A 13,632-nucleotide genomic window follows, 5' to 3' on the forward strand; every position below is an offset into this window, starting at 1 on the left:
TTTCAGCATAGCAGTGATTTAAAATCCCTCATTGACATCATTAGACATTTATAAAAATTAAAAAAAAGTGTCACAGTGGCTTACACTTGCAATACATCTCATAAGCTTGACAATGGCACGCTTTCGGCGCACTTGTTGCGCGGAGTTGCCACTTCGTGGATGCACACGACCAGTCAGGCAGGAGTGCAGGTAAGAAACTGATTTTTAATATAATAAAACAAAAGAACACTGATACAAAAGGACAAAATAAAGCGCGTGCCTACGCACGGAATCTAACGCTAAACTTAGCAGGAGACGAAAGTACAAAAATGCGACGTGCCGACCCAGCGCGAAGCTAAGGCGGATCTTAGCACATGGAAAACATAAGACTGAATACATACGTGACTTTGTTGCAAAAGCAAACAATGGACCGAGGACGAACTAAGGAATCAGGTGGGCTTGAATACACAAATGATAATCAGAAACAGGTGTGTGACAGGAGCCCGTGAGGAGGAGCACAATAAGTTGCCATGGTGACTAAAACGAAAAAGTGCTCAAACAAGGATCGGCAGAGTCCCGAAACAAACATGATGAAAAACATACCAAAAGGCAAAACCATAAACAATCCGAGTCGCGGATCGTGACAGACAACACACTGTGTCCAATGTTTTCACTAAGATAAAATAAGTCATATTTTTGGTACGTTTAATAATTAAAACAAATTTACATTATTGCAATCAGTTGATAAAACATTGTCCTTTACAATTATAAAATATTTTTTTTTACAAAAATCTACTACTCTGCTTACATGTCAGCAGACTAGGATAGATCCTGCTGAAATCCTATGTATTAAATGAATACAGAATCCTTTGAAATCAGGGGAAAAAAATCGTTTTTGAATCGAGAATCGAATCGAATCGAAAAATCGATATATTAGCGAATCGTGACCCCAAGAATCGAGATTGAATCGAATCGTGGGACACCCAAAGATTCACAGCCCTGGTTAAAATTGTTTTCAAATTAAACCCAGACAGTCGTTTGGATAAAAGTCTAGAACAAATAAATGAAGTGCAATTCAAACATTTTCCTGTATGATATTTTGATTATAAAATGGCATTAGTGCTCATAAATTGGCATATTTTTTTAGGTTAATATATATTATAGAAATGAGTATTATGTGCTTGATTATGATAAATACACATTGTAAAATGTGATTATTCAGATTTTAAAAATATATAATAATTAGACAGCACTATATATATATATATATATATATAAATACACAGTATATAAGCATACATATTCATTGTTGTATTTACAAATAATAATACCGTCGTCCCTTGTGTATCGCTGACATCAATCACAGATTACTCGCTTGCACAATATACATAAACTTAAAAAAACTAAACAATATTTGAGCACAAATGAAATGTAACAGTCGGAATTTCATACACAATAAAAAGGTTAAAGAAATAATTTAATTTCGGTGAAGTGGGAAATAGGAATCATTCACTATAGATCAAATATGTTCATAGCTCAAGTATAAAAAGCTGTTTTATGATCTTCTAAATAAATTTTTTAACATTTGAAACCCTTCAAGACACAAATGAACACGCTTTAGTCACATTTACACTGTAAGGCTGAGCCAATCGTGGCCACAATACTTAACAGTGCGTTCTGACTAGTTTGGTCTCCTTTTAGTTGCCAATTTTTCTGTAGTGTTGATATTTCTAGTTGTTGTTTAGCCATTTTTATGCTTAAAAATATTTCATTCAGTCCATAATTATAATAATAAGGTTTTAAAAAAGTATTTCTTATGCAGTGAATATTTTAAAATATTTAAATATTTGCAATATTTCTAAGAGCAATGCGGTAACACAGCAATTTTGTTTAAGATTAATTTAAGGTCACAAAATAAATTAAAATACTAGTATGTAAAAGCAAAAAACCCTATTTAAGTGTAATTACAGCATACTGTATGATGATTGTGTTTCTAAGGTCAAAGTTCACACCGTGAGTGTGTCAGTTATGCCACCACAATGTAAACTTTAATGTTTTAACCTGCATTTAAAGTCATAAAGTGCACATCTGCCCTGCACAATTCCACAGACACTCTGCTCTCATCACTTCTTTGATGGCCGACGACTGCAGATACTTTTTGTCCATTTTGATGTACAATCCCAAACTTCATGAAGGTAACTTTACATTCTGTTTCAAATGTACTGTAGTTACTTTACATCAACAGGCAAGGAAGTGATACATGGTCACAATCACTTGGCCTTCAAAGCTGATTCTGGTATTTGTGAGACTAAATACTGTATATTTTTCAATGACTGGTGTTTCAATGACTGGAGCCATCAACATGTGACGTCATTGTCTGCAACTTCCGGTAGAGGCAGGGCTTTTCTCTTAGCACCGAAAGTTGCAAACTTTATTGGTGATGTTCTCTACTAAATCCTTTCAGCAAAAATATGGCAATATCGCAAAATGATCAAGTATGCATTCTCATCTCTCCAAGCTCGGAGAAGAATACTTTTTGAAAGGAAGTCTCCCAAATCTCCCCTCATAGTTTTTGGCTGAAGGATATTATGCTCTTCATAAAACTTTAAAAATTAAATACAATCTAAGAGGGTCTTTAAACAAGTTCCACTCATGGTGGCGCCCTTTTATCTCCCACTTCGATAAGCTGAAGCCACTTCCTGATGACTAAGTAGCAACTCTGTCTGTTTGGTAACCAAGTTACTCCTTTCAAGACGTGTAATAATGTGTGTACATTTAGTGTACTTAGCCAGCATTGTCTATAAGAAGCTTGAACACTCATGTAGTTTTTTTATTCACTTTTTATTTTTTTAATGTGCATTTAATTTGTCCAAGGACTGTTTGGAGTGTGGGGAGTGAGGGGTTTGTTATAAATATTTCTATATGTGCATCAACTTGAATGAATAAAAACTGTTTATGAAAAATAAATAAATACATTTAAGCATTAAATGGCAAGCATTGCAGCAGGAGGCAGCTTCAGAGGAATCAGACCCAAAGTGAACATTTGTGCTTTGAACTGATCTATCTCCTCCTGGGTTAGCTCGCTCTCAAGGGAGTAAAGACCGCCTGAGGTTTCCACCGCACGCACCTGTCCTGGCAAATTTCCTGCAGGTGCGCCGGACTTCTCCATCGCTTTGTTGGTCTCGGCTGCGGAGGAGGAACCTGTCCCCGAAGATGGAGCCGCAAGTTTTTCGCCAGACGAGCGGGGGAAGGGGGAACCTGGAGGGGCATCGGAACTTGTAGACGGCGTGGCGTCAGACCCGGAGGGCGGTTGTGTCACAGCTGGGATGGCGCCGCTGAAACCTGGAGGAGATGTTGGGGCCAGTGGAGAGCCTAATCCACTCGCTGGAGAAGCTAAACTGATATTAGTTGCTTGGGCTGGTGGTTCGGCCTCAAACCCTAAAGAAGAGCAAGATAAGGAATGACATGTTTGTACATTACACATCTACCGCTAAAAAACTCCAAGTCTAGAAAAATATAACATCCACAGACGATGAGCTCACCAAACATCTGACTAAGAGCTGCACCAGGGCCATTTTTTAGCTCGCATCATTGGCCTATAGTTTTAAAACGAATGTAATATATTTTTATTCCGCAGGATTTTTTGGTTAATTTTTACATGTTGGGCACATTAAAGGAGAACTGCACTTTTTGGGGGGAATTTTGCCTATCGTTTATGATCATGAAAGATAAGAAGACAAACGTTTTTTGCATTCTAACGTGTCAAAATGGTCTCGTTCTTGCTGGCTAGAAATTAGAATATTATTAAATATTTTAAAAAGGGAACCGTGTCACTCAATCGGTACTGTAAGACACGATCGGTCCACGCACGCGCGGCAATGATTAACATGAACAAAATATGGTAAACATTGTACATATTACATACTGTTATGAACGTGTCTGTTACTACATTATCTACATTTACTTGCAGTTTGTTTATTAAAATGTTGGAGTGTTTTGAAGTGGTTTTAGAGGGCTTTGAAGGCTACAACAATGATTCCAATGAGCTGTTTTTTATCTTTAATACCCTGAAAAAAAAAAAACTGTATTCATGTCTCTCATAATGATTGTGTACGACAGGTAAAATGCCAAAAAAAAGTGAAGTGTCCCTTTGAGAGCTTTAGATAACTGTTGGTAGTGATCTATATCCATGGTAATTTTAATTAACTTATTCTGGATGAATAAAGGTTAAATAAATATATTAATACATGTAATCTCGTGGTGTGTTATCCAGAAGGCTTAGTGCTGAAGACGGTGCTCAGAAGTAAGTCTGAGCTACACAGGAAGAAAAAAACTTTGCTGTTTAAGCAATAAATAGTTTATATATTGTTACATGTTGCTGTTCCTGCTTTGTCTACACAAGAAAAAACAAGTTCTGATTAGACAGTTGATGATTGATGCGCGCCTTTCAGATCAGAGGCAAATTCAATTGCGGAAAATGACAAATGATTTGCCAAAATGTACTGGTAGGCTTTGGGCATTGGACAAAGTTGCGAGGTTGTGCGTATTTCCAAGAAAATGGTTGAATTTGCGCGATCATTAATTCATGCAAGGAATGTTTTCTAACATGCAATAACAGATATTACACTCATTTATTGACCTACTTTGGACTGGTTTTAGCATCTTTAATGCAATGTCATAATCAAAGTTGATGTTTACACTTTATATTATTAGTGGTGGTTAACTTTTTTTTATGACTGTGAAGGCTCTAAATATTACCTTGCCTGTTAACTATGTTGTACTGCAGATAATTATTATATCTAGCCAAAAGTTTAAACTTGTATCAACACATTTGTAAGAATTTGACATATGTTGAAAAGTTGACATTAACTGTGGCCAAATTAAGCACTAAAGTAATATTTGATTGATGATAATGCAAGTAAACCTTTCAAATGCAACAAACATTTTTCATACTGTAGTATTTTTTTCTACTAGTCTAATTGGAAGGCCAATAACTCAATTATCTTAAATAAGTAAATAAACAAAACAATAAAATACACTGTTAATTTATGTTATCAAAAATTGCACTTCAATATTGAACGTCTTGAAATGAAGTTTTTCCTCAATTGGTAAAAAACTGGATCGGGTGTTTTTGTTGTCCATCCATCCATTTTCTACCGCTTATTCCCTTTTGGGGTCGCAACTATCTCAGCTACAGTCGGGCGGAAGGCGGGGTACACCCTGGATGAGTCGCTACCTCATCGCAGGGCCATCACAGATAGACAGACAACATTCACACTCACATTTTTGTTGTCTTTTTTTAATTTCCAATGCCATCACGACATACTTGCTCATTCATCTGTGTTGAAGCAGTTTGAAGATGAAATATTCTCACACACAGATGTTTGGCTTACAATCATCTTTTTCCTCCTAAATGTTCTTACTTAGCAGTGCTTCTCACTGGCAAGACAATGTCCGTGTATTCTGTCTGTAAGCTAGCAGCTCCGCCTGCTCACACCGACACAAAGATTGTTGATGACTGACAAAAAGCTTACTCGGTTCACTAAATTCCTTCTGCCTTTCAAATAAGCGTGCTCAGGTGTTGAGAGCGATGTACAGAGTGAGACAGCTAGTATCCATTTTGAAAGCCAGAAACGAAGAAAAAACAGACCTCGGAATTTATAAATGCTAAAAAGTTCATTTTATCGTTCAATTAATTTACTTATTTGGCCAAGGTCTACTTTTTAATGAACCTCAGAAACCCTGCAGAATGCATTCACAAGATTTCTGAAACTGACTCTTAGAAAAAAGTAAACTCTTACCTTTATTGCCACATCCAGCAGGTGCTGAGCCAAAGCCACTTGACGAGGTCCGAGGCGCTGGATATCTTAGTTCTGCAATCTGTGAAATGATCCAACAATTAGGTACTGCATCAAAAATAAATACATGTATTAATTAGGGCTGTCTTCAAATATTTGAATATTCGAGTGGGAGTAATCTGATTTGACAATTAACCTTGCAGTTGAATCGTCTGCTTTTAAACTAAGTTCATTCCTGCGCGTGCCTCGCATGCAGCAGGTGTGTTGGGAGGAAACATTGATTGTTTTCATCATGTCTTCTTTAAATATTACAACAATATTCTTCTATGCAGACAAATAGTTTTCAGAAAGTAAGAGATAAATCTTAATCTCGGTTTTCACTTGCTTCCTGGTGTGACGTCACGTCTCTAAAATCAGCTGGCCGTGTTTCGGCCACCTCTTATTATATCGAATCTACCGCTTAGACCCATAGGCTTAACTCTGCTCTTAAAAAAGGTAATGATCCTTCTGCAGGTTGACGTATGGAAACTTTGTTAATACTTTTACATCCTGTATTTGCTCAAGTTTGATGTCCACTAGGTGCTGCGTCAAAGCCGAGGACTTCACACACTGTAGTTAAGCCTTTATGTGAGTTGGAAAAAATTGCAAATTAGATATTTATATTGTTCATTTTCATATAGTACAGTATTCCTTTCACATGTACCTTTTATTAACTTCGAAATATTCACATATACGTGCTAAAGAACATCCTAGCGACATTAGTCACACCTAGTGACTAGTCAGTATACACTATTATATATCTTAGATTTGTTCCTCTTAAACAAATAAAAACATCCCACATGACCGTGGACAATGGACAAATTCTAACAGATTTGATTATGAAAATGTTAAGAAGAAAACCGCCCTAGTATAAATATTCAATATGAGTGACTGTGTGTGCCTCACCAAAGCTGCACGAGTAGATTGATTCATTCGGTCTCCCCACTGAATGAGCAGCCAGCTGATGCCATCGAGCTAAAAAAGTAGACCAGGACCAAGCATTAAACACTTTTTACACCAATTCAAGATTCCAACTTTCAACACTACACTTACGTAACTCTTGGTGGAGTAATATTCAAACCTCTGCTCTTCTGGAGATATGTCTGCAAACCCTACAGTGGTGGGGTGAGAGGGGAGAGACATCATGTTTATCTGCTGGCGTATTACGAAAACAAATGTCACGTGTGTTTGATACCGACCAGAAAACAGTGCCTTGGAGCCGCTAGAACAGGAAAAGCTTGACTGGTCTGAGCTCTCCCAAACCATCATGTCACTCTGAGTCTGAATGATCTCCCTGAGAAGGACAAGGATGTTAACATTTTTAGGGGACGACATCAGAGGGCAATTTGTGCTTTTACGTCATTGTTGCGTGATTCATAGTTAAGGAAAATGGCAACTCACAGTTTTTGCTCTTCATCTTCTTCACCCGGTGCTGGTCCTCTGTCTCCTTTTCCTCCTCTTCCACCCCGTTCATCGTCCCCGCGGTTGATGCCCACGGTTGAAACACTGTTTTGAGAAGAGACGCTAAATTCGGAGCTCTTCAAGCCGTGTCCTCTCCCACCACACTGATTACTCACATGGGAGGACACTTGCTGGCTATGTCCTCCTTTTTGGTGAGAGGGATTCACCGGAACCTTGTTTCTATGCCCTGAAACACACACACAGAAGTGACATTGGAGCGTTTTTATCAAAACAGTCTAGACAGCCTGGGTTCTGTTTGAGGGAGTTTTCCCTCACCTCCGTCTTGGTCTTGTTCACACTGCAGGTCAATTCCAAGTTTTTTCCCCATATGTGACCTGTATCAGAATTTTTAATGTCAGTGTAAACAGTGCAATTCCAAATACTTCATATTTGACCCAGGCCTCTTTCGTATGTGGATATAAATGCGATGTGTCCTCAGTGTGAACGCCCCCACGCTCAGGTCTTCAAGCAGACATTGAAGCAAATTATCCAGTAGAACTGCAGGAGCCAAAGTACTTCTTCTCTTCTTTCTTATTCTCACATGCGCAATAATTTTGGTTCAGAAGACGTTGAATTTGATCACAAAAAACCTTTGAAATTGTCACAAATGTGCCAGTACTGAGACCAACTAGAGCTGAAGCCAATTTTAGTTCTGTAAACACTGAAGTGCTCGCTACGTCATGTCTGCAAGCGGGTCAGTTTGCATTCACATTGAAAATCAAATTTTTTGTAATGTGAACGGCCACTAAAAAGACTGTATTTGAACCAAAAAAATGTAAATTGGACATTGAACCCGGTGTGAACGCAGCCTAAATGCTTTAGTTGGTTCTTTTTATGTACGAGGAGACGAGTTCTGGACCTGTTGTATGTGTAGAGTGCCTTAAGATAACTTATTTTGTTAATTATTAGCCTCTCACATGTTAAGTATCTGAGTCATTGACTATATTTTCGTTAACTTGTAATACCAATTGTTCCATTAAACACGGAGAGCAGTCTACCAAGTCAAATTTCTTGTGGCCAATAATGCTGATTCTGAAATGGCAGCTAGAGAAATACAATTAACTTTACTTGATTAGCATGTCTTCGGTCATTAAATTTGATATATGAAAATGAGAATAAAAAAAAACAAGATTAAAAAAAAAAACTTTTAATTTTAGGTGTCATATAACAATATGAAAATCATCAGAAAAACAACCTGTATGTGTCCTATCACATTGTGTTGTGCATTACAAACTCAAAAGCAATTCAGCTGCTGACGCAGAAGCTAGCTTGCCTCTTGTTAATGCCGTAGCAGTGTGAGTGTCTCTGTGAACAACGCGATGTGTTACTATGCCCAAAAAAATATGCCAGTGTTCGCTCTTACAATAACAATGGCGGTATAGATTGGTTATTATACAGGTTACGGAAAGTAAATGAAGTGTAGCGCCCATTTAAACGCAGCAGACAGAGTGTTAAACATGGCTTTCATTGGTCATGTAGGACTTTGTTGCTCCTTTCAAAATAAGACATCCTGCATGCCGCCCACACCAAATGCCCTGCTAACACTCTGCTGGGAAGAATAACAATAACAACACTGGATTCATATGTGTATACCTCACCAGCCACTCCGAAAATCCGCCAGCCTTCATGCCTCAAAAGTCCATGAAGACGCTTCCGCCGGCAAAGAAGCTGCCGGAAGAAAAGCCGCAGGCCATTCTCATTTCAGCGGCGTCTGAAAAGTGTAAAAAGCCCGTCAGAGACGCCCGTGAGGCCAAGGTGTTTTGCAATTTGCTCATGAGAATAACGTGACGGCAGTGGACAGAGCGAGCAAACAGCGAACCTTGGCGTTCCCCGCATTAGCGTGGCAACTGGCCTGCTTGGGTGGGCCTTCATTTGATTTCCACGCTGTGTGTACGTCCCAACAGGTGAAGCTGTCAATGATATCATCCGAGAGAAGCGCAGATAAAACGATACATGAATCAGTGATACATTTGATCGCTGTGAAATCAGAGATGCATTGGACCCCCGCCCCCACCATCGCTGAAGACACTGGACCTCTCCACAGCAGACCTTCTGGACACACTTTCTTTTTTAAGCACCCTATTTTTGTATTCTATATTTATTTAGGTACAATTTATGTTTACATTTATGAGTCCATTCAATTGTTTTGTTTGTTTATGTACGATAAACTTATTATTTTCAACTTACAGAACAATGATAAACAATTTTACAGTAATGAGAAATACAAGTTTAAATCCTTTGAACTGGTTAGTCGTTTTAAAACCAAATTGATTGTCAGTGGTAATGTATTTTTGAAACTAAAGAATATATTCAAATACTTTAGAGCAGAGGCATCCTAAGTGTGGCCCAAAAGCCATTTGCGGCCCGCAGCTAACTTTTTTTTACAGCCTGCGACAGATTTCCCAACAAGGGCAAAATAAAGATATATATATATATATATATATATATATATATATTTTTTTTTTTTTTTTATACGTATGTAAGTTGATCATGAGATTCAAGCATGGAAGTTGATCATGAGATTCAAGCATGGAAAGTAAAAAAAAATACCTTTAAACAGATTTTTTTAAATAAACTGTCAATATTTAAAAAACTATACTGAACCAAAAGCAATGTTGTTATGAATGATTAATAAGGCCCTAATTACTTCACATCAAACATTGCTCTTTAAACTTTTTTGAGGGAAAATATTGCAAACCCAGTTTATCAAATTTTCTTTGGTCTTAACATGCAGTTGAGACACATATTCATTCCATCCATCAATCGTTTGGGGTCATAGGCGGGGATTGATGGAGTCTATCTCAGCTGCATTCTATCCTGCTTAAAGTGTACTTAAACCATTTTCTGACATAATCATTTTCTACCTAATATTTAGGCAATTAGCAATGTACGATTTAGATGGATAACAAATCATTATTTTAAAGGAGTAGTTGTTGATTATTTGAGTTTAGTTGATACATTTGCCAACCCTTGTAAAAAGTTAAACCTGTAAAACGGAAGTTGCTGACTTTCAGCGCATGCGCAAACGGATCATCAGTTTTCTTCCCCCCTAGAGGCCAATCAGCTGTCGTGTATTTAAACAGCAACTTCCGGTTCCCAAATTTGAAAAAGACGTCCGTTAATTACGTTATAATAATTTAGTAACTGATGATTTTTATTTTTGCCATATAAACTGTAAAGTGATAATCAATCAGTCCTTGGATATACTTGTTGTTTTTCGACACGAACAAAAAGAAAGCTACGTTGTTCAATTGAACATTTACATATTACAAAATTAGATTGAAATAAAGCAATTGTTTTTTTTCTTTCTTAAAAATTCCTATTCATTAAACGAAAATATCAATTACCAAACTATACACTGACCCTAAGAGCGCCCAACTATTTGTTTTAAATACAACTATATATACATAACATATCTTACCTGTATCTCCTCTGGAGTGCTGTTGAGAGGTAGAGCGGTTATAGCCTCTCCCTCCTCCTCCAACCGGGTGCTCGTTCCAGCATTTAACACCATATTGACAACGTCCTTGCATGAAATACTTACAGACAGTCATGATTTCTCTTTTTATGGCTTTAAACTTAACCGTAAGCTTGTCTTGTCGCTCCTACTTGCTCCACTATCCACCTGTCAACTCTATCAGACCGCGCATGCGCTAAAGTGTCGTCACTTCCGTCGTTGTCAATTTTGACACTGCTGTGACGTCATCGATGGCTGAGCTTCTCCTTACCTTCGTTGCCATGTTTTTCCATCTCAACAGAAAATAAACCAACAACCTGACAATCCATGATATTTTTCTGAACTTTTTTTTAAGCCTACACTTCCTTGTCTGAGTGTAAAAAGCAGTGTTGCTTCACTTTCGGTACCTGAATTGGCACTCTTACGTTTGCTGTAAAAGGGTCTATTGGTCACAATTTGGCAACCCTGCTCGCCACGCCCCTTTCTCGTGTCTTCTTGTGACATAGAAGTGACCTCTGATTAAACTGTCACATGATTAGTTAAGCACAGCAGCCACTTAAAGCTCTTTTTTTTAAACCTTTATTTTTAATATTCAACATGTGGATTAAGGACTTCTTATCCAACCGCCCCCAGAGGGTGCAGTTGGGTCGCCACATGTCATCAAGCCTGCACCTCAGTACCGGCTCTCCACAAGGCTGCGTGCTGAGCCCCCTTCTCTACTCCATCTACACATACGACTGCACACCTGCCCACTCCAGCAACTCCATCATCAAATTTGCGGATGACACCACCGTAGTGGGGCTCATCTCGGAGGGAGACGAGGCTGCATATCGGGATGAGGTGGAGAAGCTGTCGGATTGGTGCAAAGTCAACAACCTGGCCCTGAACACCTCCAAGACCAAGGAGCTGGTCATAGACTTCAGGAGGAAAAAAACGGACATCCTGCCCCTGATCATCAGTGGTGACTGTGTGGAGAGGGTCTCCGACTTCCGCTCCCTGGGAGTCCACCTGGCCAACGACCTATCCTGGAGCACCAACACCACGGCTACCATCAAGAAGGCACACCAGAGACTGCACTTCCTGAGAATACTCAGGAACAACCACCTCTCACAGGAACTGCTGGTGTCCTTCTACCGGTGCTCCATTGAGAGCATCCTGACCTACTGCATCTGCGTGTGGTTCAGCAGCTGCACGGCCGCAGAGAGAACGGCGCTCCAGAGAGTCATAAAGACCGCCCAGAAGTTAATCGGATGCCCCCTCCCCTCCCTGGCTGACCTGTACAGCTCCCGCTGTCTCAGGAAAGCACAGAGCATCCTGAAAGACCCATTCCACCCCGGGCACAGCCACCTGGAACTGCTACCCTCAGGCAGACGCTACAGGGTGCTAAAAGCGAGCACCAATAGACTAAAAAATAGCTTTTACCCAAGAGCCATAGTAGCACTAAACAGGCACTGAGTGTCCATATGTCCATCATGTCCTCATGTGTAATGTTTAAATGTTTTTCTATTTTTTTGGACTACAATGTGAAATAATGTTTTATGTATGTATACATAGATACATCTGTCATCTCTATCTTTTTTTTTAATTTATTTTTTATTTATTTATTTATTTTATTTATTTTTTTAAATTTATACTACCATATTGTATATGCACCTTAGGAGGAGCTGCTCCAATTTCGTTGTTCTTTGAACCTGTTCATTGCAATAATGACAATAAAACTCTATTCTATTCTATTACATATACGCAAATATATAATAATAATCAAAACAAGTACAGAAACAGTACAAAACAAAACAGTGCCAGGGGGTTGTAATCTCCATAAGCAACTTAAGTAGAATGCAATGTGTAGATATATATATATATATATATATATATATATATATATATATATATATATATATATATATATATATATATATATATATATATATATATATATATATATATATATATATATATATATGTGTGTGTGTGTGTGTGTGTGTGTGAAGTTAAGTCATAGGCTCACACAAGTTCCATAAGTAATACAAATTTGGAGCATGGCATCATAGTTTTCACAGCCTTTTGGTTGTTAGAGATAGAAGGCGTTTTGAAATCAAGTTTAAATTATTTTTTAAAGGCAAAAAAACAGGTTCGGGTATTGAGAAACTTACATTTATGAATATAAAACTTAGCCAATAGCTAAAATTCATTTTATTATTATTTTTTTTCATACTGTGTAAATCCAAATAGCACATTTTCAAAACGAAGCAAATATTTCCCATGAATATTGTCCACGATGAAAGGACAGATGCCAGTCATAGTGATCAAGTGCTTTCCCATGTCCAAAACAGGTAGTAAACAGTCCCTGGATGCATGTTACATAAGGTGCAGGTAACATCAATGTCCTTCTTCTATCTACCCACCACAGTCTTCACAGGGTAACAACCATGAATGATTTAGAAAGAAATCTCTTTGACTTTGTTGGTAAGTAAATACCTGTTAAGAAGAGACCAACTTTTGACCCAGCAGATGTCATTCATAACATTACACAATTACATAGAAGACAGACACACAATCATTTTGGAATAATCTGCAGATTTTTCTGTTATGTTTTTGATTAAAACAAAGTTTCCCTCCAGGAGTGTAAAGTGGATCATTCACAATTGTAACAGCAGAAAGAGGAAATGAGTAAGCCCTGTACAACATAACAACACCACATAGAATGGCATCAAAGACCTTGGCAAAATGTTTGGGAGTCACAGGGACCTTAACATGGTTGAGAAATTATTTGTAATTAAAAAGTTTGCCTTCCTAATTGAAAAGCTGAGTCACTAAAATAATACCATTCTTGAACCAATTGTTGAGGAAAAGAGATTTCCTCTTTTAACATATGTCTTTATTGTTCCAAAGGAAGTA

The 13,632-nt window shown here is 38.0% G+C and overlaps 1 protein-coding gene across 3 annotated transcripts; it reads right to left on the minus strand.

The window, feature by feature from the left end:
- Positions 1–2,801: 2,801 nt before the first annotated feature.
- On the minus strand, positions 2,802–10,935 carry LOC133539819 (nucleoporin NUP42-like). 3 transcript variants are annotated; one of them, XM_061882039.1, is made up of 11 exons: positions 10,699–10,935; positions 9,097–9,187; positions 8,876–8,988; positions 7,554–7,612; positions 7,394–7,464; positions 7,218–7,322; positions 7,016–7,110; positions 6,870–6,928; positions 6,723–6,791; positions 5,781–5,859; positions 2,802–3,417 (listed from the first exon to the last, which is right to left on the minus strand). In XM_061882039.1, exons 7-11 carry the CDS (start codon positions 7,083–7,085, stop codon positions 2,963–2,965), a joined length of 732 nt encoding a protein of 243 aa, XP_061738023.1. In that variant the 5' UTR covers positions 7,086–7,110; positions 7,218–7,322; positions 7,394–7,464; positions 7,554–7,612; positions 8,876–8,988; positions 9,097–9,187; positions 10,699–10,935; the 3' UTR covers positions 2,802–2,962. The 3 variants fall into 3 exon arrangements, with proteins under 3 accessions (XP_061738023.1, XP_061738022.1, XP_061738025.1); XM_061882038.1 differs by lacking the exon at positions 9,097–9,187; XM_061882041.1 differs by lacking the exon at positions 9,097–9,187 and having other exon boundaries at positions 7,554–8,988.
- Positions 10,936–13,632: the final 2,697 nt, after the last annotated feature.

This window comes from Nerophis ophidion, linkage group LG21, assembly GCF_033978795.1.
Source record: "Nerophis ophidion isolate RoL-2023_Sa linkage group LG21, RoL_Noph_v1.0, whole genome shotgun sequence".
NCBI classification, from domain to species: domain Eukaryota; kingdom Metazoa; phylum Chordata; class Actinopteri; order Syngnathiformes; family Syngnathidae; genus Nerophis; species Nerophis ophidion.

Bases quoted from the DNA above. Each gene is read 5' to 3' on its own strand.
- LOC133539819 (XM_061882038.1), bottom strand. From the start codon at position 7,085: ATGATGGTTTGGGAGAGCTCAGACCAGTCAAGCTTTTCCTGTTCTAGC. The intron at 5,860-6,722 runs GTGAGGCACACA...ATCATTTCACAG, and splicing joins AATCTACTCGTGCAGCTTTG to ATTGCAGAACTAAGATATCC. The intron at 3,418-5,780 runs GTAAGAGTTTAC...GCTCTTCTTTAG, and splicing joins TGCTGGATGTGGCAATAAAG to GGTTTGAGGCCGAACCACCA.